The sequence below is a fragment of the Mastigoproctus giganteus genome, chromosome 7 (assembly GCF_048544385.1).
Source record: "Mastigoproctus giganteus isolate SK-2022 chromosome 7, ASM4854438v1, whole genome shotgun sequence".
NCBI lineage: Eukaryota > Metazoa > Arthropoda > Arachnida > Uropygi > Thelyphonidae > Mastigoproctus > Mastigoproctus giganteus.
In genome coordinates, this window is record NC_143581.1 from 50,906,861 (window position 1) to 50,930,766 (window position 23,906).

Consider the following 23,906-nt stretch of genomic DNA (forward strand, 5'->3'; position numbering starts at 1 on the left):
GAGCAAGAGATTGATACCAGCAGTGGGGAAGATGGATCACAAATTAGCAACACATACAACATACACAATATGCTTCCTGATGAAGTAGAACATGCATTGAAGAAAATGAAGAATCAAAAAGCCCCAGGTGAAGATGACATTACTGTAGGGTTGTTAAAATTAGGAGGAAGAGACACGTGACACAGAAACTGGCAAGACTCTCAACAAAATACATTAGGAATGGCATAACGCCTAAGGAGTGGAATAATGCAATCATAATTTTACTACATAAGAAAGGAGATAAATCAGAAATTGTAAATTACAGACTTAGCTTGTTGTCCTATATCTTCAAGTTGCTCACAAGGGTCATTACTAACAGATTGGAGAGAATACTTGAATTCTTGAAAAAGCAAGCTGGCTTTAGAACAGGATTCTCAACTATGGATCACCTTCAAAGTGTAATATCACAGCTAATGGAGAAAGCAAATGAATATAAAACACCATTATGCCTGGCATTTGTGGATCATAAAAAGCTATACAGCATAAGGCAATGTTTCAGGAACTGGACACATACATTATGATTTTGAAGAATGTATATGAGAATGCTACCTGCTTTACTAGACTAGACAAATACAGTAGCAAATTTAAAATTGAGAAAGGAGTTCAACAAGGAGACACAATAGCTCCGAAGTTGTTTATTGATGCCCTTGAAGAAGCTTTTAGAAGACTGGACTAGTTGTAGAAAGGAGTCACTGTGAATGGAAAATACCTAAACCATTTACGATTTGCAGATGACGTTGTGATCATAAGCCATGATTCCAAAGAATTAGAGGAAAATCTTAATCAGTTATTATTATTATTAGCCATATGGTGCAAGGAATCCTGAGGCTTTTACTGCACCAGCCAAAAAAAATTTCTGAGTTACCCTGAGAGAGAGAGAGAAAAAACAATAGTCAGGAGTGGAAGGTAATTGCCAAGAAAGAGAAGAATGATGACATCCAGCACAGTAACCTGGGTGTGCCAAGCCCATACTCACCAGATGTGATCCTCTGGGGTTAAAGTTATGCAGAGTTAGTAAGGATTTTGGACTAAAGATGAATATGGTAAAAACAAAAATAATGATGAAGAAGTATACCAAAGGAAGGGACATAGTCATTGAAGGAGCAGATATTGAAAAGGTGGATTCACATACTTACCTTCAACAAGTCATTAGCTGTAATCATGATAAATGGCTGGAAGTCAAGAGAAGAATAAATTTCGGATGGATAGCATTCCAGAAATATAGTCATACTGAGCAGTAATATCCCAATTTGTTTGAAATTTAAAATATTGAACCAATGTATACTCCCCACCATGACTTATAGAAGTGAAACTCGGGCACTCACCAAAAGAATGGAAAAGAAGCTGAAAACTAAACAGCAAAGAATGGAACGAATTATATTAGGAATCAAACTGTTGAATAAGAAGAGAAACACGTGGATTAGGCAGCAAACTCAAGTAAAGGACATTCTTATCAAAACTAAAGAATTGAAATGGTCAGGACACACAGCTCGAAGAGATAATGACAGATGGACTAAGAAAATAACAGAATATTACCCAAGAGTGGGGGTTAGAGGGGAACAGGTATCCTGTGTGTTATCAGACACTCAGTATAAGACACTGATGGATCCAATATCTCTATTACAGAAGATTTAGGAGAAGTCCGGTTGGCCTGCCTCCCTAAAATCCACTCCTGCACACCTTCTCAATGGTAAGCCCTGTTACATCACTTAGGTGGCAACGAATGTGTAGATTGGTTCTCTTCAAGATGTCTGGTCAGCGTGAAGAGGAAAAGATCAAACTGTCCAGAATACGACAGCAAGACAAAACAAATGGCCCTGAGTCCCCAGTGGCTTTCACCCGCCCCTACGGCAGCAAGAGGATCAGAGTGGAAGCAGAGGGTGCTAAGAATATCTGGGTAAGACCAGGGTGCCATGCACGGAAACTGAACTTGGCCTGTTACAAAGTAAGATCACTCATCGGTGAAGACAGGATATTAGAGCTGGAAAAGGAATTAGAAAATGTGAATTGGAATATCATTGGTTTGGCTGAAACAAGAAGAAATGAATCACTTATGGAAATCAAGTGGAAATCTGCTGTACACCAATGGAAACAGTGAAAGGAGTGAAGGTGAAGTTGGGTTTTTGGTCCATAAAGATTTAAAAAACATTTTGGAATTCAAAAGTACATCACCAAGGGTATCAAGACTAATACTCAAGATTTCTAAGAGGTACAAGCTAAAGGTTATAATGATTTATGAATCAACATCGAGTCATGATGATGAAGAGGTTGAAGAAATGTACACCGAAATTGATTCTTCTGGATGAGCAGAAAACTCACTACACTATTATTATGGGAGACTTCGATGGTAAGGTTGGAAAAGGACAAAACAGCGCAGAAAGGAGATCTATAGGAAATTTATAATTGGTGAAAGAAATGAAAGAGGCGAAAGACTTGTGGAATTTGCAGAATCTCAAGGATTGTCAGTAACGAACACTTTTTCAAGAAAAGGGTGAACAGAAAGTGGACATGAAAGAGTCCAAATGCATTAACAACTAATGAAATCGACTTCATCCTCACTAACAGAAGATATATTGTGAATGATATTACTGTCCTGAATAAGGACAATGTTGGAAGTGACCACAGAATGGTAAGATGTACACTTGATATAGATGTAGGAAAGGAAAAAACTGACTCGAGTAAATAATACAAAGGTCTTTGAGATAACAGAAGAGGAGAAAAAGCAGTATGTACTGTAACTAAAGAACAAGTTTGAGCTTCTGCAGACTGCTCAGAACCAAGATATCGACAAGGAATATTACAACTTTCTGAAAGTGATAAAGCCCAAGAAACCTATAGGGAAAAATAAATCCAAAGAAGAAAAAATTAGTCAAGAAACACTTGTTATGATGAACCGAAGGCGAAAAATGAAGAGCAAGATAAACACTGGCAAGGAGAAAATTGAGTATACTGAGTAATGTAAAGCCATTAGAAAGAGACTCAGAGAGGACATAAGAAGATTTAACAAGAAAAGTAGAACAAGCATTAAGGGAAAACAAAGAATTTAAATCAGCAGCCACAAACAGTAATACAGAAAGACAAATGATACTGAAACTGAAGAATAGCGATGCTGTACTTATAAACAGCAGAGAAGGCATAATTCAAATAGCAGAAGACTACTATAAAGAATTATACAAGGAGCAAGGGAATGATACCAGCAGTGGGGAAGATGGATTGCAAATTAGGAACACATACGACATACCCGATATTTTTCCTGATGAGGTAGAACATGCATTGAAGAAAATGAAGAATCAGAAAGCCCCGGGTGAAGATGAAGTTACTGTAGAGTTGTTAAAATTGGGAGGAAGAGACATAATACAAAAATTGGCAAGGCTCTTCACAAAGTGCATTAGAAAAGGTGTGACGCCTAAGGAGTGGAATAATGCAATCATAGTTTTGCTGCATAAGAAAGGAGATAAATCAGAAGTTGGAAATTATAGACCAATTAGCTTGTTATCTCACATCTACAAGTTGTTAACAAGGGTCATTACTAACAGATTAGAAAGAATACTTGATGAGAATCAATCGAAAGAGCAAGCTGGCTTTAGGACAGGATTCTCAACTATGGATCATCTTCACTTAATATCACAGCTAATGGAGAAAGCAAATGAATATAAAACACCATTATGCCTGGCATTTGTGAATTATGAAAAGGCATACATACCCCACATATTAGGATTTTGAAGAAAATATATGAGAATGGTACCTCCTTTATTAGACCAGACAAAGACAGTAGGAAATTTAAAATCGAGAAAGGAGTTCAACAAGGAGACACAATATCTCTGAAGCTGTTTACTGCTGCCCTTGAGGAAGCTTTCAGAAGATTAGACTGGTCGCAGAAAGGAGTCAATGTGAACGGAGAGCACCTAAACCATTTACGATTTGCAGTTGACATTGTGGTCATAAGCCATTATCCCAAAGAATTAGAGGAAAATCTTAATCAGTTATGCACAGTTAGTAAGGATTTTGGACTAAAGATGAATATGGCTAAAACAAAAGCAATGATGAACAAGTATGCCACAGAAAGGGAAATAATGATTGAAGGAGCAGTAATTGAAAAGGTGGAGTCATATACTTATCTGGGACAAGTCATTAGCTGCAATAATGATAAATGGCTGGAAGTCAAGAGAAGAATAAATTTTGGATGGATAGCATTCAGGAAATATAGTCACATACTGAGGAGCTATATCCCAATTTGTCTGAAATGTAAAATAATGAACCAATGTATACTCCCCACCATGACTTATGGAAGTGAAACTTGGGCACTCACCAAAAGAATGGAAGAGAAGCTGAGAACTACACAGCAAAGAATGGAACCAATTATATTGGGAATCAAACTGTTAGATAAGAAGAGAAACACATGGATTATTATTATTATTATTAGCCATATAGTACAAGGAGTCTGAGGCTTATGCTACACCAGCCAAAAAAAATTTCCAAATTACCCAGAGAGAGAAAGAGAGAGAGGGGAATCACCAAGAAAAAGAAGAATGATGATATCCTGGGTGTGCCAAACCCATACTCACCAGATGTGAGCCCCTGGGGTTAAATATAGGCAGCAAACTCAAGTAAAGGACATTCTTATCAAAACTAAAGAACTAAAATGGTCTTGGGTAGGACACATAGCTCGATGACACGATGACAGATGGACTAAGAAAATAACAGAACGGTACCCAAGAGGATCTAGAAGAAAACCTGGAAGACAAAGGCGGAGATGGATAGATGAAATTCATGAGTTTGTGGGTAGTAAATGGATGGCCAGTGCTCAAAACAGAAGGAACTGGAAAGTTGCTGAAGAGGCCTTTATTCTGCAGTGGATTGAAAATGGCTGATAATGATGATGATGATGACCCAAGAGTAGCTAAAAGAATACCTGGAAGACAACAATCAGGGCCGGCCTTAGGCCAATTGCCAATAGGGCCCTGCGTTCTTGTGGCTCTGAGTGCAGCATAAAAATTAAAATTAGACAAAAAACAGAAAAAAAGCATAGATGAAAAAAGAGATAAATGAAGAAAAAAAAAAGCAGAAGGAAAAAGTTTTATTTTTAAGTTTAGTTAAAGGATTGATTTTAAAAAGTATTTAAATCGCATGAGGCTCCTGTGAAACCCGAAACAATTACTTTTTTTTTTAGCTATGTTTAGAAAATATGATTAGCATTTTATCAATGAGCACAAAGGACACAGAGAAAAAGTTTTTATTTTTTATTATTATCTTTTTTTTTTTTTTTCCAATTCATAACATGTAAAAAAAGCGAAGTCGGTATAATTTATAAAGGTGTGGAAATTTTGGCCATTACCTAGGGCTGATTATCTCAGGGCCAGTTTTTACACATCCCTTGAAATATCAAACGTAATTAATTTTCATATATGGATAACGGAACTTAATGATGTGGGTATTGCAGTGAGTACTAAAATGATAGTAGTAGAAGCACGGAAACAAGCAGCTGATATTGGGATACACCACTTTAAAGGAACTGAATTGTGATGTTATCGCTTCATGAAAAGAAACAGGTTAAGTTTATGCAAAAACTAGAATCGCTCAGAGAATGCCCGCACCGCAGTTTTATGTTGTGCTACCTACACCACAGTTTTAACTTGTTGTTCTGATGGTACCAAACTTCCACCAACGTTCATTTTTAAAAGAAAAACTTTACCGAATGATAAACTGCCAAATGGAATTCACATGTCAAAGATTGGATTGTAAAAGATTCCACGCATTCTCATGGACTACTACATAAAAATGCACTACTAGTGTGGGATCAGTTTAGAGCATTTAGGACTGAAAACATCAAACAGCTGGTTGAAATGATGAACACAGAACTGGCAGTAATTGCGGGTGGATTAACTTCCCAGTTACAGCTGTTAGATGTCAGCATCAATAAGCCATTCAAGAACATGTGGGCGCAATAGAATAAAGGAATGACAGATAGGAACCATGATACAATGCGTAAGGAAAGGATGAACATCCATCAACAGCAAAAGTGTGTGAATGAGTGCTGACATGGCATGATGTTAACACTAAAATTGTGATCAAGTTCTTTAAAAAATGTGGTATAAATGATGCAATGGATGGCACTGAAGATAATTTATTGGATGAGAGACAGTGATACTAATGAAGAGGAATGTGTTTTGATGATGTTGAGGATAATGATGATCAAGTCAGTAATGAATATGAAGTTGAATAATACTAAATAAGAGTAATAATCCTATACCTTTCTTTATTAGCTTTGGGTTTTATTTTTATTGAATTTTAAATTTCTATTGTATTAACAATAAATTTTTTTCAAAAGTTTTTTTTCTTAAAATTACCATTCCAAAATTAGGGTTCATCTTCCACGCCACAGCATCTTATAAGCCAACAAATACAATATTTTATTCTTTGTTTTATTTATTGAGTTAGAGCTGGAACACGACAGAAACCCAGTGGCACAGAGCTTGAAAGGTGCCGTGAAATTTGGAAGATAGTCATTTCTCAAGACAATTAACGAATTCCAATAGGACCTGATAGGATGCAAATCGGGTTAATAAACTAGAAATTTTTTTAAAATTAAACGTAACACATTCTTATCAATCTGGAGACTGGCTGCCCAAGTATTAGACTTCTTCCACACTTATAGAAATATTAGTAAATAAAAGATAGTCGTGAAATATTCAGCAAAACCAGTGTCAAATATATATATATACATCACAGTCAGATTTTATTTTAGTGTTAGTGAATTTACATTTTTTGTGTGTGTCTACTATTCTGATTGTCAGAGGGGGACTAGGAATGAGTTATTACTATGCTGACAAGAGGCACATCTGAATTGTGAACCCTTTTATCCTCGCGCATGGGGTTCTGAAATTGGCCAACGCATTAGGAGCGACCCTTCCTGTAATTAGCGTTTATCTCGTGGTGTTCAGAGAGCAGAATAAGCAATGACCAGGTGGAGTAAAGCATCTACTTTAGTTACTCCAGAGCATGAAGTTTCATTAAATTTATGGTTTTAAGGTTCATTTCCCATTTTCAAAACAACATTCTACCCTTTTCTATTGCTTTGTTTCTATACAGCCAATGGGCCTTGGACTTTATTGCTGACCATAAATAACACATTTTATAATGCTTTTATATTATATGTACCTGTTATGCTTTTGTTTCTGGTTGGAAAATTTGTTGCAAAGTTACTTGAAGGAGTAACTTGGGAAACGAGAGTGGGAAATGAAACAAAAAAATCCAGCCAATCACAGAGATTTTCATTTGCTTTAATGGCAGAGAAAGAAAGCTCTGCAGTTCTTGTCAAGCATCATGTACCATTCTGTGATTCTACATTTTTAAGTTTCTTAGAACATGAGAATATTTACTCATTACACCAATTTTTTCTAACTTGTGATAGAAGGGCTGAAGAGTAAGTAAATTTATTATTCCAGTTTTCATTCACAAATTGTGGATTCATAATTGGTGAATGTAGACCATTCACAAATTACAAATGATCCATGATGCCGGCGATCATCAAACTTTGTCCAGTTTTGATACTAATATATATTACTCATTGCCGTAGATTTATTTACTATTCTTTGCATTTTGTTACAAATTGACAGAATGATTTGTAATTGTATTATTCTGGTGCCAATAAATTTATTTTATCGAAAATTTGTCAAAAGAGCATTTACAGTTCAGAGAAAGAAAAAATATGAATTTCAAAAAGTTATTTTTCTTGTCCACACCTTTTTTTTTTTTTTTTTTTTTGCGCACAGTGAACGATGAATATTTTGAGGACTAAATGCTCAAGGCATAATATGTTATGTTTTGAAATTAAATATATAATATTGGTGTAAATACACCATAGTTTACCCATAAATTTAACTACATAAGTAGTGTAATGGCATCGTTTGATTTTATCTCATATTGTGGCTATCTTCACAATGAGATACCAGGTATTGCACTACTTCGAATAAATAACACTTCCCTAGTAGAGGAGACTACTGTTATTTATTTTCAGTTGGCACCACCACCCAGACGCGTTTCGGAGCTTGTTGGCTCACTCAATGGTGGATGGGCAGGCACCCTGATAATGCAGGCATGCCAAGTGGTGAAGATAATGATAATATTTTGAGGACTAAATGCTAAAGGCATAATACGTTATGGGTTGAAATTAACTATACAATATTGGTGTAAATACACCATAGTTTACCCATAAATTTAACTCCATAAGTAGTGTAATGGCATCGTTTGATTTTATCTCATATCGTGGCTGCCTTCACAACGAGATACCAGGTATTGCACATCTTCGAATAAATAACGCTTCTCTAGTAGAGGAGACTACTGTTATTTATCCTCATACCTAATGTGATGTTGGTCCTCCACGTGCAGCCAAAATAGCTCGTACCCGACATGGCATGGATGCTACAAGATTTCTAAATGTGTCTTGTGGTATCTAGTACCAACACGTAACCAGTAGATCCTTTAACTCTTGTAAGATCCGTGGTTGAGACGGCACAGATCGGAGTTGCTGTTCCAACATAAACCACAAATGCTCGATGGGATTGATGTCTGGGAAATTTGGAGGCCAGGGCAATACCTGGAAGTCTTCCTTGTGTTATGCAAACCAGTCTCAAACAATCCGGGCGGTGTGGCATGGCGCATTATCCTGCTGAAAGATGGCACTGCCAGAGGGGAAGACTCCTTGCCATGAAAGGGTATACCTGGTCAGCAATGATTTTTAGGCAGGTGGTAGACGTCAGAGTTCCCAGCACATGGATGACTGGACCCTGGGTATCCCAGCAGAACATCGCCCAAAGTATGACACCATCACTTCCCCAAGTAAACGACGCACATGTACCTGGCCGCCCACATGGTGCAACAGGAAATGTGATTCATCGGAATAGAAGACCTTCTTCCAATCACTCAAGGTCCAGTTTCAATGCCCACCTGCCCATTGTAGGCACTGTCGCCAGTGAACCGTGGTTAGCATGGGTACTGTGTGTTGTGACACATTACTCCCATCACCAGCATTCCAATTACCAGCGAGTTGCACCCCAATCGTCCTTCTGTTGCCACGTACCATCCTGGAGAGCCTTCGCTCACCTCGAGCATCGATAAGCCATGGTTGTCCAACACCTCACCAGCTGTTCATGGGTTCCCCCTCCTCGGACCACTTTCGGTAGGTACTAACCATGGCTGACCGTGCGCACCCACACCAGCCATGCAGTTTCTGATATGCTCTGACCCAGTTGTCTCGCCATTACAATTTGGCTTTTGTCAAACTTGCTTAAGTCAGCTGCCTTTCTCAGCTGAAGAACAAGCGTAACACCAATTAGCAGAGCTCAGTATCAGCAGTTTTTTATACCACGTGCTGACCCGCAAACACGCCGTAGTTCACCTGCAGTTGCTTTGATTTGCATAATGACTTGCTGGTCATAATTTTTTGGCTCATCAATGAAATTTCGTAATTGCTATTGTTATTTCTTCTGTGATTTATATTTGAAAATGGATCAGGATCAGTTTAAATGTTTTCTGAAAATGATTTAAGCTGAATTTGGCAATTTATTGTACCACAGTGAAGTAAAAAGGCTGAGTTGTGCTCAAGTATTGAAACTTTTTTTTTTTTTTTTAATCCAAGTAATATTTGGTTTGGTTTGTTTTTTTTTTTTTTTTTTAGGAGCATTAACAACTAAGGCCATATTGCTCCCCGGGATATGCAGTGGTCATTCCTTGACCTTTCTGCATCCTCCGTATTTGGTGGTGATGGGCTCGAACCCCGGTCTAAACAAGAAGCATGTGCTACCCACTGCTGCTCCTTCCCACCTGGCTACGGAGGCACCGATCCAAGTAATAATAATGATATTTAGGATTGAAAAGTTGAAACCAGTGCATCAATTTTCTGAACCTGTATGGTTATTGAATCTCGCATACGTAATCAATCTCTCGGATTGATTGGACACCGATAAATTATTTGAAAGTAAAAGGATCCAGAAACAAATGTGGTTACATTGCATTATTCGTCAACAGCCACTATGTGGAAAAGTTTCTTTTTTTAAAGTCTGTAATGTGTAGCATCATTTCTACAGTAAATTACAAAGGGTACTAGGAAAGTTTTGCAAAATGACGCAACAAAGAATCACAGGAAGCTGCTTGTTGCAGCATGTTGAGACATGTTCATACGTGCATAGTAGCCGCCGCGCCAAGTCGATGGGCTCAGTTATTCATTAGCAGTGAGAGTGTAAAGTGCTTGCGATGGCATCGTGGTCACGAAATGAGATAAGGACAGTTTTGCGGTATAATTTCGTGCGTGGTTTAACCATAGACCAGTGCTTAGAAGAAAAGACTCTTGCACTAGATGATGATTGTCCACATCGTACAACGATATTCAGGTGGTATAGAGAATTCCAAAGGGGAAATTTCACTCTGGAGGATTCTGAGAGGCCGGGAAGGCCACAAACGTCAGTTACGGAGGAAAACGTTACTGCTGTGAGGAAAATGCTTGACGAAAACAGGCGAGTGACCTACCAACAGATAGAGGATACTTTGGGCCTAAATGCACCAGCAATTCGTTCGATTCTGCAAGATCATTTGCACGTGAAGAAACTTTGTTCTCTCTGGGTGCCGCATCAACTGACTGAAGAGCAGATGACACGACGTGTGACTTGGTGCTGGGAGATGTTAAAAAAGTTTGATAAGGGACAATCTCGGTATGTGAACAACATCGTGACAGGTGACGAGACTTGGCTGTACTATTACGATCTGCCGACCAAGGCTCAAAACAAAGTTTGGGTCTTTGATGATGACAATACACCCGTAATTGTCAGAAAATCCTGATCTGTAAAGAAGAAAATGATAGCTGTATTTTTCAAATCGAGTGGAATTGTGGAACGTGTCGTTTTGGACACGCAGAAGACAGTCACAGCTAAGTGGTATACTGAACAATGCCTGCCTAAAATCATTGGATCTATGAAGAACCTGTGGCCAAAGTCAAGAATGGACACCTGGTACCTCCATCATGAAAATGCTCCAGCTCACCGCGCCAAAGCCTGCACCGAATATTTGACCACGACAGGACTGAAACTTCTCGAGCACCCTCCCTACAGGCCAGACCTTGCTCCCTGCAACTTTGCACTGTTCCCGCATGTGAAAATGAAGCTAAAAGGGAGGCGGTTTTCCAGTGATGAGGACCTTCTACGGGCTTGGGACAACGAGTGTGCTTTACTCCCTAGTGAAACTTGGCAGAACTGGTTTAAAGATTGGTTTCGGAGGATGGAGAGGTGTATTGAATGTAGAGGAAATTACTTTGAAAAAATTAAATAAACAAAGCTGTATTGCAAAACTTTCCTAGTACCCTTTGTATATAAGCAAAAATAGACTGAATTGTCATCAGTTTAAAAGTTTTTTAAAATACATTGAATCTGAGTTTGACAATATGTTGTACCATACTGAAGTACGGTGATTAAGTCGAGGTCATTTCTACAGTAAATTATATAAGCAAAATTAGATTGAACTGAATTTTCATCAGTTTAAAAGTTTTTTAAAATATATTGAATCTGAATTTGACAATATGCTGACCCATACTGAAGTACGGTGATTAAGTGGAGGCAAAGTGTTTAAACAATTTTTTTTTTTTAACTCTGAAATGAAGCTGACATGCTTATGAAAGAAAATTTAAACCTGTACCAGAAATTTCTGATCTGACTTGGTTGGGGAAGCTTGAATTTTTAACTGATATAACTGAACATCTTAATTTTTTCAATTTAAAACTACAGGGAAATGGAAATCTTGTATGCAAACTAGTTTCTAATCTTAAGTCATTCCAAGTAAAAGTGGAACTTTTCAAGAAGCAGATACAACAAAAAATATTTTCTCACATTTTCTGTGCTTTGGCTATTTGTGTAAAAACATGTCGACAGATTTAATTTTTGTGTCAAACTTTGTGTTGGCAAAATTATTTTGTTACAAAATGAACAAAACAATGATTTTAAGATTTTGTTTCAAAGTCCTTTTGGTGTTTCTCTTGATGATGTTGATGTAAATATTCAATTAAGAGTTAACAGATATGCAAAACTGATGTTACACTTAAATAACTATTTCAAACAAAAATGAAAGTTTTATTCTTTGTTGCCAAAAAGTAATTACAGCAATATTAAGAATTTTGCAAGGAAAATGATTTCCATATTTAGATGCACTTATATTTGTGGACACACATTCTCCAGAATGAAATACACTAAATCAAAAAAATCGCTCAAAGTTGAGAGATAACCAATTGAAAGTTGTTTGGTGTTTCAAATTTGACACTAAATATCGAAGAAGTAATTCAAAGTTCAAATGAACAGGTGCATTGTTCACATTAGTACGTTTATTATATATGTCATTATTCAGGTATTGATTTTGCATCACCTTGATTGTTGAAAATTTTAAATTAAACAAAAATTTACTACATTTATTCTGGCGTAGGTATTTTGTGGATATACTTCTGTCTTGTTTGTGCCCCCATTATTTTCTTAACAATATCTAACATTTATTCATGTTTAATTACAGTTTTCATGCATAATTATGGTTATAAGTTGTAAATATCTAAAAATCTTTTTGATGTTTATTGAATATTTTCTTTTAAAACAACCTCTGCTTATTCATATTTAACTATTGTTGTGTATATTTAACATCTTCACATTCTTTTATTTTCTTAGGAATAAAAAATATTCATGTCTAAGTTTGTTGCATATAATTATAGGAAAATTATAACAGACGTCTTTTTAGATCAGGCCCACTTAGTACAGGAACTCCCCAACTTACGTAAGGGTTTCGTTCCGTGGAATGCTACGTAAGTCAGGGAATTTCCCCCATGCTTGTGCAGCACTCGCAACTGTGCTCGCTGAATTGCTTGAATCAGAAAAAAAAAAATATTCGACAAACCTGTGAATTGAACTATTTATTGTACAGTCCATTTCGGTTATTTGGGACACATCTGGACTAGTGCATTTTGGCCCGATTAAGCGGCTGCCCCAATTATTCGAAGTTTCATGCAAATAGTTAAAAATACAATGTACCCCTCATTTACAATTGATTCACTGTACAATCAAATCACGTTACGACGAACTCACCATAGTAAAGCACCGTTCACCATACGATGTGTAGTAAGCGACGGTCATTGTGTTCACGTTTGTAAATTGAATTTTAATTCTATTAAACAGCAATTCTAATTAGCAAAAATAGGAGGAATATTATCCACAGGCTATAAAAACAAAGATATATTAAGCACAAATTTACCCTTTATTACCTTACCAATTAAAAAATTAAATGATACGTGAAAATCGGAAGAATATATGTGACAATCGGAATAATTAATATGTACTAACTAATTTGCATTTGTGAATGGGGGCTAAAATTTAAAACAGTAAAAAGATAAGCAATCAATAACAAGTTACAAAGCTTTAAAAATAGGATTTTTTATATGATTGAAGATTTCATGGAAGTGTAAACACATTTCACCATAATAACCCACAGAATTCCAGCTGTCGGTATTATCACAAATTCAGTAAGATCAAGTTTACTGTCCATTTATGATAGATTTCACTAACAGAAAAGCCCAATAAACAGGTGACTGCTAATTGTGTTTATTGTTTTATGGTTGTGACCTCCAGAATTTCGACTGAACCGCGTGGTACCGTTGGAGACAATCATAGGGTAATCTCCAATGCTGCGGTCTCCTGCCCCAATTAAGCGAAGTAAACCCTGGCTATTTTCTCCATTGGTTTGTTTTGTAAGATTTGCCCCGATTAACCGGTGGCCCAAATAACTGGAATCCACTGTATTTATTCAATTTTTTATCTCATGTGAAGGAAAAATTACAAAAGCATGCAATTTAAAAAAAATTTCAAAATTATAAAATTACAAAAAAGAAAAGAGACAGGCACAATGTCAGTAAGTTTTATCTGTCGAGCATCGTTGCCAGAATCAACGTCTTCAGCTGATAAGTACGCTGCTGCTGCGGAGGTTAAGAGCTATAGATTTAGAAGGGGTCGGCCGCTCAACCTTATGAAAAACATTAATGGATGACTGGACGGTGGCTTTTTTCTTTTCATCATAGATTTCTTTGTAGCAAGCATATACATCACTCCTCTGTTAACTTTTAAGAATCATTCGCTGTCAGGATCCATTTTCTCAAACCTCGCCATTGCTGATGCAATTTTACGAAATGCCACTGCCATCTCTCTAGTGATGAAGCATCTCAGCTCCTCATTTGGTTCATCTTGAGCTTCGTCAGCATTTTCTTCTCTTTCCTTCTCTTCATCCTCTATTTATAATTTCCATTATAAATACGACCTTTTAGAAAGAAAAATAACTTAGTAATACAGCAAAATTTTCAATTTCCAAGACTTGGAACGAATTACAAAAAAAAAATGTGTTATTGGGTTCGGATTATGATATTTCCAAGATTTTTAGTTTGCACCGGCCGGAACTTACATAAAGTCGAGTAAAACTTAAATTTGACTTAAATTACAAGTCGAATTTCCATTATATGAATGTACTTACATTCACATAATTTCAGTGTTAGTATTAGTAATGTCAAGTGATGCCAGAAAACAAGCTCATGCAACATCAGCCAAAAAAAAAAAAAAAAACCCTTCATATCAAACAGATGGAAGTTTGTTCCAGCAACAGAAGACAAACCTTTACACATTTATTCTGCAAGCATCCTTCCTCAGTTTGAATTTACCCCCCCCCCCCTGTGTGTGTAGTCTGAGAAACCTTTCTTGGTAAGGGCACCATTTGTTCCCTTTGCTAATCTCCTTGCCCTTTTCTGTACCTTTTCCAGGAGCAGTACTCCCTTCGTAATATGAGTCCTCCAGACCTGTATGCAAGATGTGGCCTGACAATTGCCTTAAAAAAAATGGGATAATCACCTTCTTAACCCTGCTAGTAAATTCCCTGTGTATCACTGACAAAACACTATGAGCAGTCCTGGCAGCCTGTGTGCACTGCTCAGAAACTTCATATCTGACTGCACAATTAGCCTGAGGTCTTTTTCATACCCTGATTATACTATCATACAGTATAGCATTAATGGAGGCAAATGATGCAAGAAAGCTAGCTTATATAGCATCAGCCAAAAAAAAATCCTTCCCATTTCGCCCATCTGTTCACTTCAGATGTTTGTCTAGTTTAGCCTTAAATTTATTTAAGCTATCAACTTCCACAACAACAGATGGAAGCCTGTTCCAGCAATCAACTACCCACTGGCTAAAGGCAAATTTCCGCACAGCTATTCTACAACTGTCGTTCCTCAGTTTGAATCTATGCCTCCTCAGGTTCTTAATCTGAGCAAGCAGAAGTATCCCATCAGCATTGAACCTGCTTAAACCATTCAAAGCTTTATATACCTCAAACAGATCACCTCACATGTGCCTAGTCTCCAGATGCTGCAACTTGCAGAACTTAAGCCTCTCTTGGTAAGAGCACCCCTTTGTTCCTCTCACCAATTTGATTGCCCTTCTCTGTACTCGTTCTAGCAACTCTACATATTTCCTAAAATGAGGCCTCCAGACCAGTAAGGTGTGACCGTGACCTGACCATTGCCTTATACAAGGGGATAATCACCTCCTTGTCTGTGCTAGCAAAATTCCTATATATCATTGACAAAACACCATGACCTGCTCTGGCAGCTCCTCTGCACTGCTCAGAGAAATTCATATCTGACTGCACAATTACCCCCAGGTCTTTTTTGTTCTCCACCTCCCCGAGTGTAGTACCACACGCTTGGGTTACTGCTACTCATATGCAGTACTTTGCATTTGTCAATGTTAAATTTTAGTTGCCACTTCTGAGCCTATCTGCCTAACTTTTCTAGATCCTGTTGCAGTAGCATACTGCCTTTACTGTCATTAACAACTCTGCCAGCCTCTGTATCATCTGCAAACTTGGACATTAAGCCTGATATACCTTCATTGATATCATTGATAAATACACAAAACGACAATGGGCCCAGCACCGAACCCTGGGAGATTCCATTTATAACATTAGTCCATGCAGAGCAGTGTCCACTTATTACCACTCTCTGCCACTCCTACTCAACCATCCCTTTATCTGTTGTAGCAACTTGCCTTTAATCCATACTGCTCCAATTTGTAAAGAGGCTTCCATGTGCAACAGTATCAAAAGCTTTCCTGAAATCCAAGTATATGATAACAAAATTATTTTTTGTATCCAGTTCCTGTGACCATATTGTAGTATCCGATTAAATTGGTCAGACAAGACTTCCCCTTAACAAACCTATGCTGTGTCTGAACTATTACTGCAGTCTTGTCTAGGTGATCCTTCATCACTTTAACCAGTGATTCTATTATTTTTCCTGGAACAGAAGTTAAACTAACAAGGCTATAATTATTTGTGTCACCCTTTGACCCCCTTTGTGAATTGGGGATATATTTGCACATCTCCAGTCCATGGGGACCTCCCCTGAATCTAAGGATGCTCTCATAATTATGGCTAAGGGTTTGCTACCTCCTTCCGTATAACTGGATAGATTTCATCCACCTCAGGTGCCTTTTTTATGTTTAACTTCAACAATTTCTCCTCACCTTTGCTCTCCATTATTACAAAATCATTTAACTCCCTGTTAAAGCAGAGTAAACTTCTGTCCTGCTCTTCCTTACAGAATTCCTCATGTGTGAATGTAGATGCAAAATACTCATTCAGTTTGTCAGCTATCTATCTGAGCAGGATCATCAACAGTCAAACCACCAACATCGAGTGGACCAATCTGATTAATCCCCTCCCTCCTAGAGTTTACATAAGTAAAGAAGTCTTTGTTGTTTTTCTTCCCATCTTTTGCCAAGGATTTCTTATAAACAGCCTACACTTGCCTAACTTCCTTTGTGAGTTGATTACAGACTAGCTTATATCTGCCATAGGATTCTGTGTCACCTGATAATTTATATGCATCCCCACACATTTTTCTTCTCTGCTACAAGCCTCATTAGTTCATCTGACATGCATTTAGGTCTAAATCTTGAACAGTATTTTTTAATTGGTATGAAAAGCCTAGTGGCTTCCAAGATTAATTCCTTGAAGGCTTCCCATTTAGAATTTGCTGTTTTAAACATCATCAGTTGATCCCACTATACAGAATTTAAAAACTGTCTGAGACCACTGTAGTCACCTTCATGAAAACAAAAACTATTCCTTTACCCTTGATGGTAGTTACATTTTTAAGTAAATCCCACATCATTACGTTGTGATCATTGTCACCTAGTGGTTCCTTTATCTGCAAATTCTTAATGCATGAAGAATCATTACCGATAATCAAATTCAAGAGTATTACTCCCTCCGTTTGCCTCCTAAACATGATGCTGTAGAAAACAATCCTCCAATAAATCCACAAAAGTCTTGCTAGTGTGCAAGTGACCATTCCTCAAGTTCTAGTCAATATCTGGAAAGTTAAAATCCTCCATTACAAGATATTCTGATAAGTTATTCTGGGCTTACTGCTACTCATATGCAGTACCTTGCATTTGTTAATGTTAAACTTAAATTGCCATTTCTCAGCCCACTTCCATAGAAAACAATGGGTTCAACACCAAATGCTGAGGAACCCCACTAATAACATTAGTCCATGAAGAGCAGCATCCATTGATTACCACTCTGTCTTCTTCCACTCAACTATCCCTTTATCCACAGCAGCAATTTGTTCTTACTGAAATTTTTTAAGCATTATTTTATGTGGAACAATATCAAAAGCTTTCCTGAAATCCAAGTATATGATATCAAAATTATTTTTTGCATCCAGTTCCTTTTTGACCACATTGTAGTAACCAAACAAATTAGTTAAACAAGATTTCCCCTTAACAGAGCCAAGCTGTGTCTAAACAAACTGTAGCCTTGTTTAGGTGACCCTGCATTGTTTCTTTAACCAGTGACTCCATTATTTTCCTAGAACAGAAGTTAAACTAACAGGTCTGTAATCACTTGTCTCTCGCTTTGTGAATTGGAGATACATCCGCTTATCTCCAGTCCACAGGGACTTCTCTCGAATCCAAGAATACCTTCATAATTATAGCTAAGGGTTTGCTTACCTCCTTTAATATAATACTGAATAACCGTAACTGTTGGCTGAACAACTATAAAATTTATCATTTAATGCTTGCAACATTCTAATTATTAATGGAATTCTGATTATTCAGTTTGCCACCCTACTGGAAATAGCTTGGATTCTAAATTTTCAAATGTGTTGTCAACATTAGTCAAAAAATTAAAAAATTTTTTTAATAATTTAACAAAATATGAGAATTACCAACAGTGCAATCCACTATATCAATGCTACCTTTCTGTAAACTACCTAGAGGCATAGCTTCCCCAGACTAGAAAAAATATAAACGGAAATTAGTGAGTGCATCTTTTAAATATTATTTACAATATAAGAATTGTAAATTAATTATTAATCAAAAGATGTAAATAAATTTGTATATTTTTTTATATTTATATGGATTGGAAATAAAATTTGACTACCCAAATGGTTGAACCATTACATATGAGTAATCTAGTGAATGAATAATGATTTAAGGTTTCCACTATTTTATTACATTTTTTGTGATTCCAACCAAAGTCTTATATAAGTAATGTAACAATTTCTCGATTTAAGGTTTTACCTGCATCTTAAGATGTTCTGGTTCTGAAACATATCTAAAGTTTGGAAGTGTGTTTTTTTTTTTGATGAAATACATATTGAAGGATGCTCCAAGTACAGATAGTGAGACCTCTCTAAAGCAGACACCATTGGGTCAGAAGAAAGTGTCCGCTTTGCAGAGGTGTATTCAGAAAAATGAAATTCACTGTAACTGGTTGTTTACTCAAAGTTTTATTTATTGATTATCATTGTACTAATGTGTTTCAATTAATTCCCTTTTAATAAATAATGCAACTTTTAGTAAACACTAACTTTTAGTAAAAATGAATATGAACAGCTTTGTTCAGAGCATTTCATTTTCATTATTGATAATTAGATCATTTACTAGTTCAGCATTTTTGTTCACTGAATTTCTTACTATAATAGGATACATCTTCCATTTTAATGGGCCAAAGCCACTCGCTTTTTAAATTTCTGCATAGCGCTCTACTGCAAATGACAAGAAATTTCATTTCTTAAACTTGTTATTCCTTACTCAAAAAGCTGGACACCACTGTCACTACAGCAATTATGAAAGAAATGTCAAGCATCACACAGCATTTTTATTGTTTTTATTGATATACAAGAACTTCAAATATACACTCTGTGACACTGAAATTTCAGTACCTTTAAAGGACAGAAATACAGAGAGCCAAAAAGTTAAGGAACACATGAGAAATGCAACAACACAAAATCATGCTTACATTTGACAGATCAATACAAAGTACATCCACCACAGTTGCGGATATACTGAGCTAAGTGCCTCAGTATTAAGTCGTACGGTGTTAAATATTATCAAGTATTTCCCACCAAGCCTCTTGCATCTGATCCTACAGAACATTCACAGTCTGTGCACCTCTATAGATAGTGTCAAGTCATAGCCCACAGGTGCTTGATGTGGAGGAAGTCGAGACCAGAGACCTGACGGGACAAACAGTAACATCTGTGCCATGAAGACACTTAGATGTTCCACAGCCACATATTCTACTGCGTGAGAAAGTACCCATTCAGCAGGCCACTGCCAATAATTCATCCGCTGTTAAAGTCAGCGAGTTGCTGATATCAGTGTTGAACACAATGTCTTGGCATTCTCTACACCAGCATTTCCCAAACTGTTCCATAAAAATTTTTAATTAATAATTTAAAAAAATAAAATAAAATAATTAAATTTTGGATATTTGTAGCGTACAACACTTTTGTATCATTATAATTTTTAACCTTTTTTTTTTCAGTTATTAATATACTGGCATAGACTAATCAAATAGACCACGGAACACTTTATTTTGGTGCACTTTTACATAGAGAAGTATGTGCAGAGGTAATGGCACCTACAAAAAAGTAGCAATGCCGTGATCTAATATGCCATTCATATGCGATTTAGCCTGGAGTACACGGGTTGAAGCGAACCGATATCATACCTAAATTCATTTCCTTGTATAAATTTTTTTTGATAATTATCAGTATTTTGAAATATTATTATTAAAATAAATGACCATGGATTTGTGGTTGAAAAAAGAAACTTTAAAATGAGAAGCAAGTACTTCTATAGTATTGCAACACTTCAAAAGTGAGGATGAATGATTGCAGCCTTTTGTTCCCCAAAAATAGGAAGTGAAAAAACAGGAACCAACTAAAAAAATTTTTTTTTTTTTTTTTTGGCTGATGCTGCATAAGCTTGCTTTCTTGCATCAAATGCCTCTACTAATGCTAATGCAAGTTACGTTTCTAGTCGGAAATTTTCTTGTGATTGTAAATGTAACTTACGAACAGAGGGGTGAAGTGGAAGTGGGTTTTTTTTTTTTTTTTTTGGCTGATGCTGCATAAGCTTGCTTTCTTGCATCAAATGCCTCTACTAATGCTAATGCAAGTTACGTTTCTAGTCGGAAATTTTCTTGTGATTGTAAATGTAACTTACGAACAGAGGGGTGAAGTGGAAGTGGGTTTTTTTTTTTGGCTGATGCTGCATAAGCTTGCTTTCTTGCGTCAAATGCCTCTACTAATGCTAATGCAAGTTACGTTTCTAGTCGGAAATTTTCTTGTGATTGTAAATGTAACTTACGAACAGAGGGGTGAAGTGGAAGCGGGTTTTTTTTTTTTTTTTTTGGCTGATGCTGCATAAGCTTGCTTTCTTGCATCAAATGCCTCTACTAATGCTAATGCAAAATGAAAGTATGATGACAGTTATTGGAATTTCGGCTTAACGTGTGTTGGAAATAAAGATGCTACTGATGCACAGTGCGTCATATGTAATAAAAGATTAGCAAACAGTTCTTTGGCTCCTGCTAAGCTTGTGTTCCGTAAATATATTGTCAGATGAAAAGTGTTCAGTGACCAAAAAAGTTTGGGAAATGCTTATCTACAGCCTCCTTACACTCTGAAGTCAGTTCCCACGAGACAGAAGCCTGTTAACTGTATCATACATATGTTTCTTCCAACTCCATGATCTCTACACCTGTTTTTATACCAGCTGAAGCTTCTGCCCAATTGATCCCATATTTTAATCATTTATACATCTTGGTGCAATCATCTTCCTGCTGATTTACATGCACTTCCAATCATTATTTGTGGATGCAGCAATTTCAATATCCCAATGTACATGTTCACAAACCTAGTTTACAAAACTAAAATGTTATTGAACAGGATGCATGACAAATGTTATTGAACAGGATGCATGACCACTTCCAAGTGATAGAGGATATTTTCAAATTATTATTTGGCCATGGAAAATGTGAATGCCACAGTAGATGGCATTCACACCATTGATCTTGACACGTTAAGCTCACGTATAGCACGTTATGGATTTCCTTGGGCTTTGTGTAAAACTTCCTCAAACCAATTCCACACTGTGCCTTCAGTAACTTTTGTTTGGTCATCACACCTGCCAAGATGATTGCCCAAACAGGCATCCTTTATGAATTTTCTTATACCATTGCAGAATTGTAGGACTACTCAATGACTTTTTTTTTTTTTTTTTAACTGTATTTGAAATCTATGCATAACGTCTGGAGACTAGGCACCTGTGAGGTGATCTGATTGAGGTGTATAAGGTGTTGAATGGTTTGAGCAGGTTCAGTGCTGATGGGATTCTTCTTCTTTCTCAGATTACGCATCTGAGGAAAGATAATTGTAGAATAGATGTACGGAAATTTGCCTTTAGCGGGAGGGTGGTCAATTGCTGGAATGAACTTTCTTCTGTCGTAGAAGATGATAGGTTAAATAAATTCAAGGAAAAGTGGACAAACTTTTGGAACAAATGGATGGGTGCATGGGAAGGTGTGTGTGTGTTTTTTTTTTTTCTTCTAATGCTGTATAAGCTTATTTTCTTGCATCATATGCCTCTACTAATGCTAATAACAGTGGTGGCAGCCTGCAGCTTTTTGAACCAAAGCATGCACTCTGCCTTCTTGGGGGTTGGCAACTTTCACCATGGTTACAGTTTTGTGATTATGCTGCCATCTACTGTTGAGCACAATTTTCTGGTTGGTGAATAAAAACTGGAATATATCCTCTATCACCTGGAAGTGGTTTCAGATTCGGAAAGGAGGTTTGTGGCTAAGCTGTATTTGCACACCGAAAAATCCTCGTGGGTTGAGGGTCAAAATTATTTATGTTTGTAGAGAGTTCCCCCCCCCCCTAAAAGAAACAAATTATAGCTCTATTCCCACTTTTTTTTTGTATGTACATATCACAAACTGAATACTGTATAATGACTTTCTACAGCTCCAAGTCTGTAAACATTTCTTGGTGCAGAACATATTAATCACATGTTGTGACATCTGCTCCATGAGTAATCCACAAGCATGACAAGTCTAATTAATATTACTGTAATGACCCTGAGCTTCACTTTACTTCATTACAAAAGTGCATTGACCAATGAAACTGCAAGTGTTTGTCAATTACCCGAACATGTCCTATCTAAGGAGGTTGAAAATACCAAAAGGAGACCCATTAAAGTATCTGCATCCATATTAGAGTGTCTGATTTGGAGAGGTCATCAAACATGTAATTTATAGTACTTTTGTCTGGAACCTAAACCTGAGTATCCATAACAAGAGGTGTCCCTTTTATTGAGGTTTCACTTTGTGTGTGTATGGCGGGGGGGGGGGGGGGAATGACTAATTTCAGCTGTAAAATTAGTCACAATTTCTCATCTTAAAGACAACATGATTCAATCAACTTACGTAGCTTTTTAATTAATTAATCAATATTGTTTTTTTTTTTTCCAACAGTCAATGCTATATTATGATTTTGCATATTATGTACAAGATATACACACAATGGTCAAAAAATAACCTTTATTCAGTATCAAATATCAAGTGTGGCATGATTTGGATTCTAAAGGTGTTTTAGTGCATTTTGGTCTAATTGTAACATTCTTCCAGCAAAAGATAGCATAGCTGCAACAAAGTTGAAGGAAGAGGACTTCATTGCTAAATAGCTGTCTTCAGCATACCCCACACATTCTCAATAGGATTGAGATCTGGTTAATGTGGGGCCAGGAAAGATGATTAAAATCCATGTCATGTCATGTTCTTCAAACCATTCTTGCCCAATTCTGGCAAAATGTACTGTTGCATTGCCATCCATAAAGTGGACATCACCTTTTGGATAGAAGTCTAACATTGCAGTAGATCTGACAAAATTCAGGTACTCCTTGGATGAAATTTAACCTTCCACTGGTATTAACAGACCTAGTCCGTGCCAATAAAACATTTCCCATACCATGATTCCACCTCCAGTTGCTTGGGTTGTTTTAACAAGGCAAGCAGGATCCATTGCTTTGTGAAATTCTTGCCACACTCTCTGCCTACTATCAGTGCAAAACAAAGCGTATTGTGATTTGTCTGACCACATGACTTCTTTCCCTTGTTCCATTCTCCAATCACTACGTTCTCGGCACCACTGCAAGTGGATTTTTTTGTTTATCTCTGAAACAAGTGGCTTCCGAATAGGCAGGTGATTGAAACAGGACACTTCTGGGCTTGGTTAAATTCGGATGTCATTTGCTGCTCACTGGATGTGTATTTTTTCGTACATTCCTCCTTAGAGTATGACAACTTCACTCTTGAAGAATTTTTTTTCTGCCATATTTACGCTCTTTCATTTCTTGAATCCTGGCTCCAGCTAAACGTGCACCCACAATAAGATCTTTTTCAAAGTCTGACAGATCACATGTTTTCCCCATTCTGGCTTGAGATTG

At 36.9% G+C, this 23,906-nt stretch overlaps 1 protein-coding gene across 1 annotated transcript in view; it reads right to left on the minus strand.

The window, feature by feature from the left end:
* The window catches only part of sl (small wing phospholipase C gamma 1), a 602,812-nt gene that overhangs the window by 169,371 nt on the left and 409,535 nt on the right, over positions 1 to 23,906 (minus strand). The window contains exon 21 of the mRNA XM_090377657.1: positions 18,335 to 18,401. Coding sequence (XP_090233783.1) covers positions 18,335 to 18,401 — 67 coding nt within the window. The remainder of the gene's footprint in view (positions 1 to 18,334; positions 18,402 to 23,906) is intronic.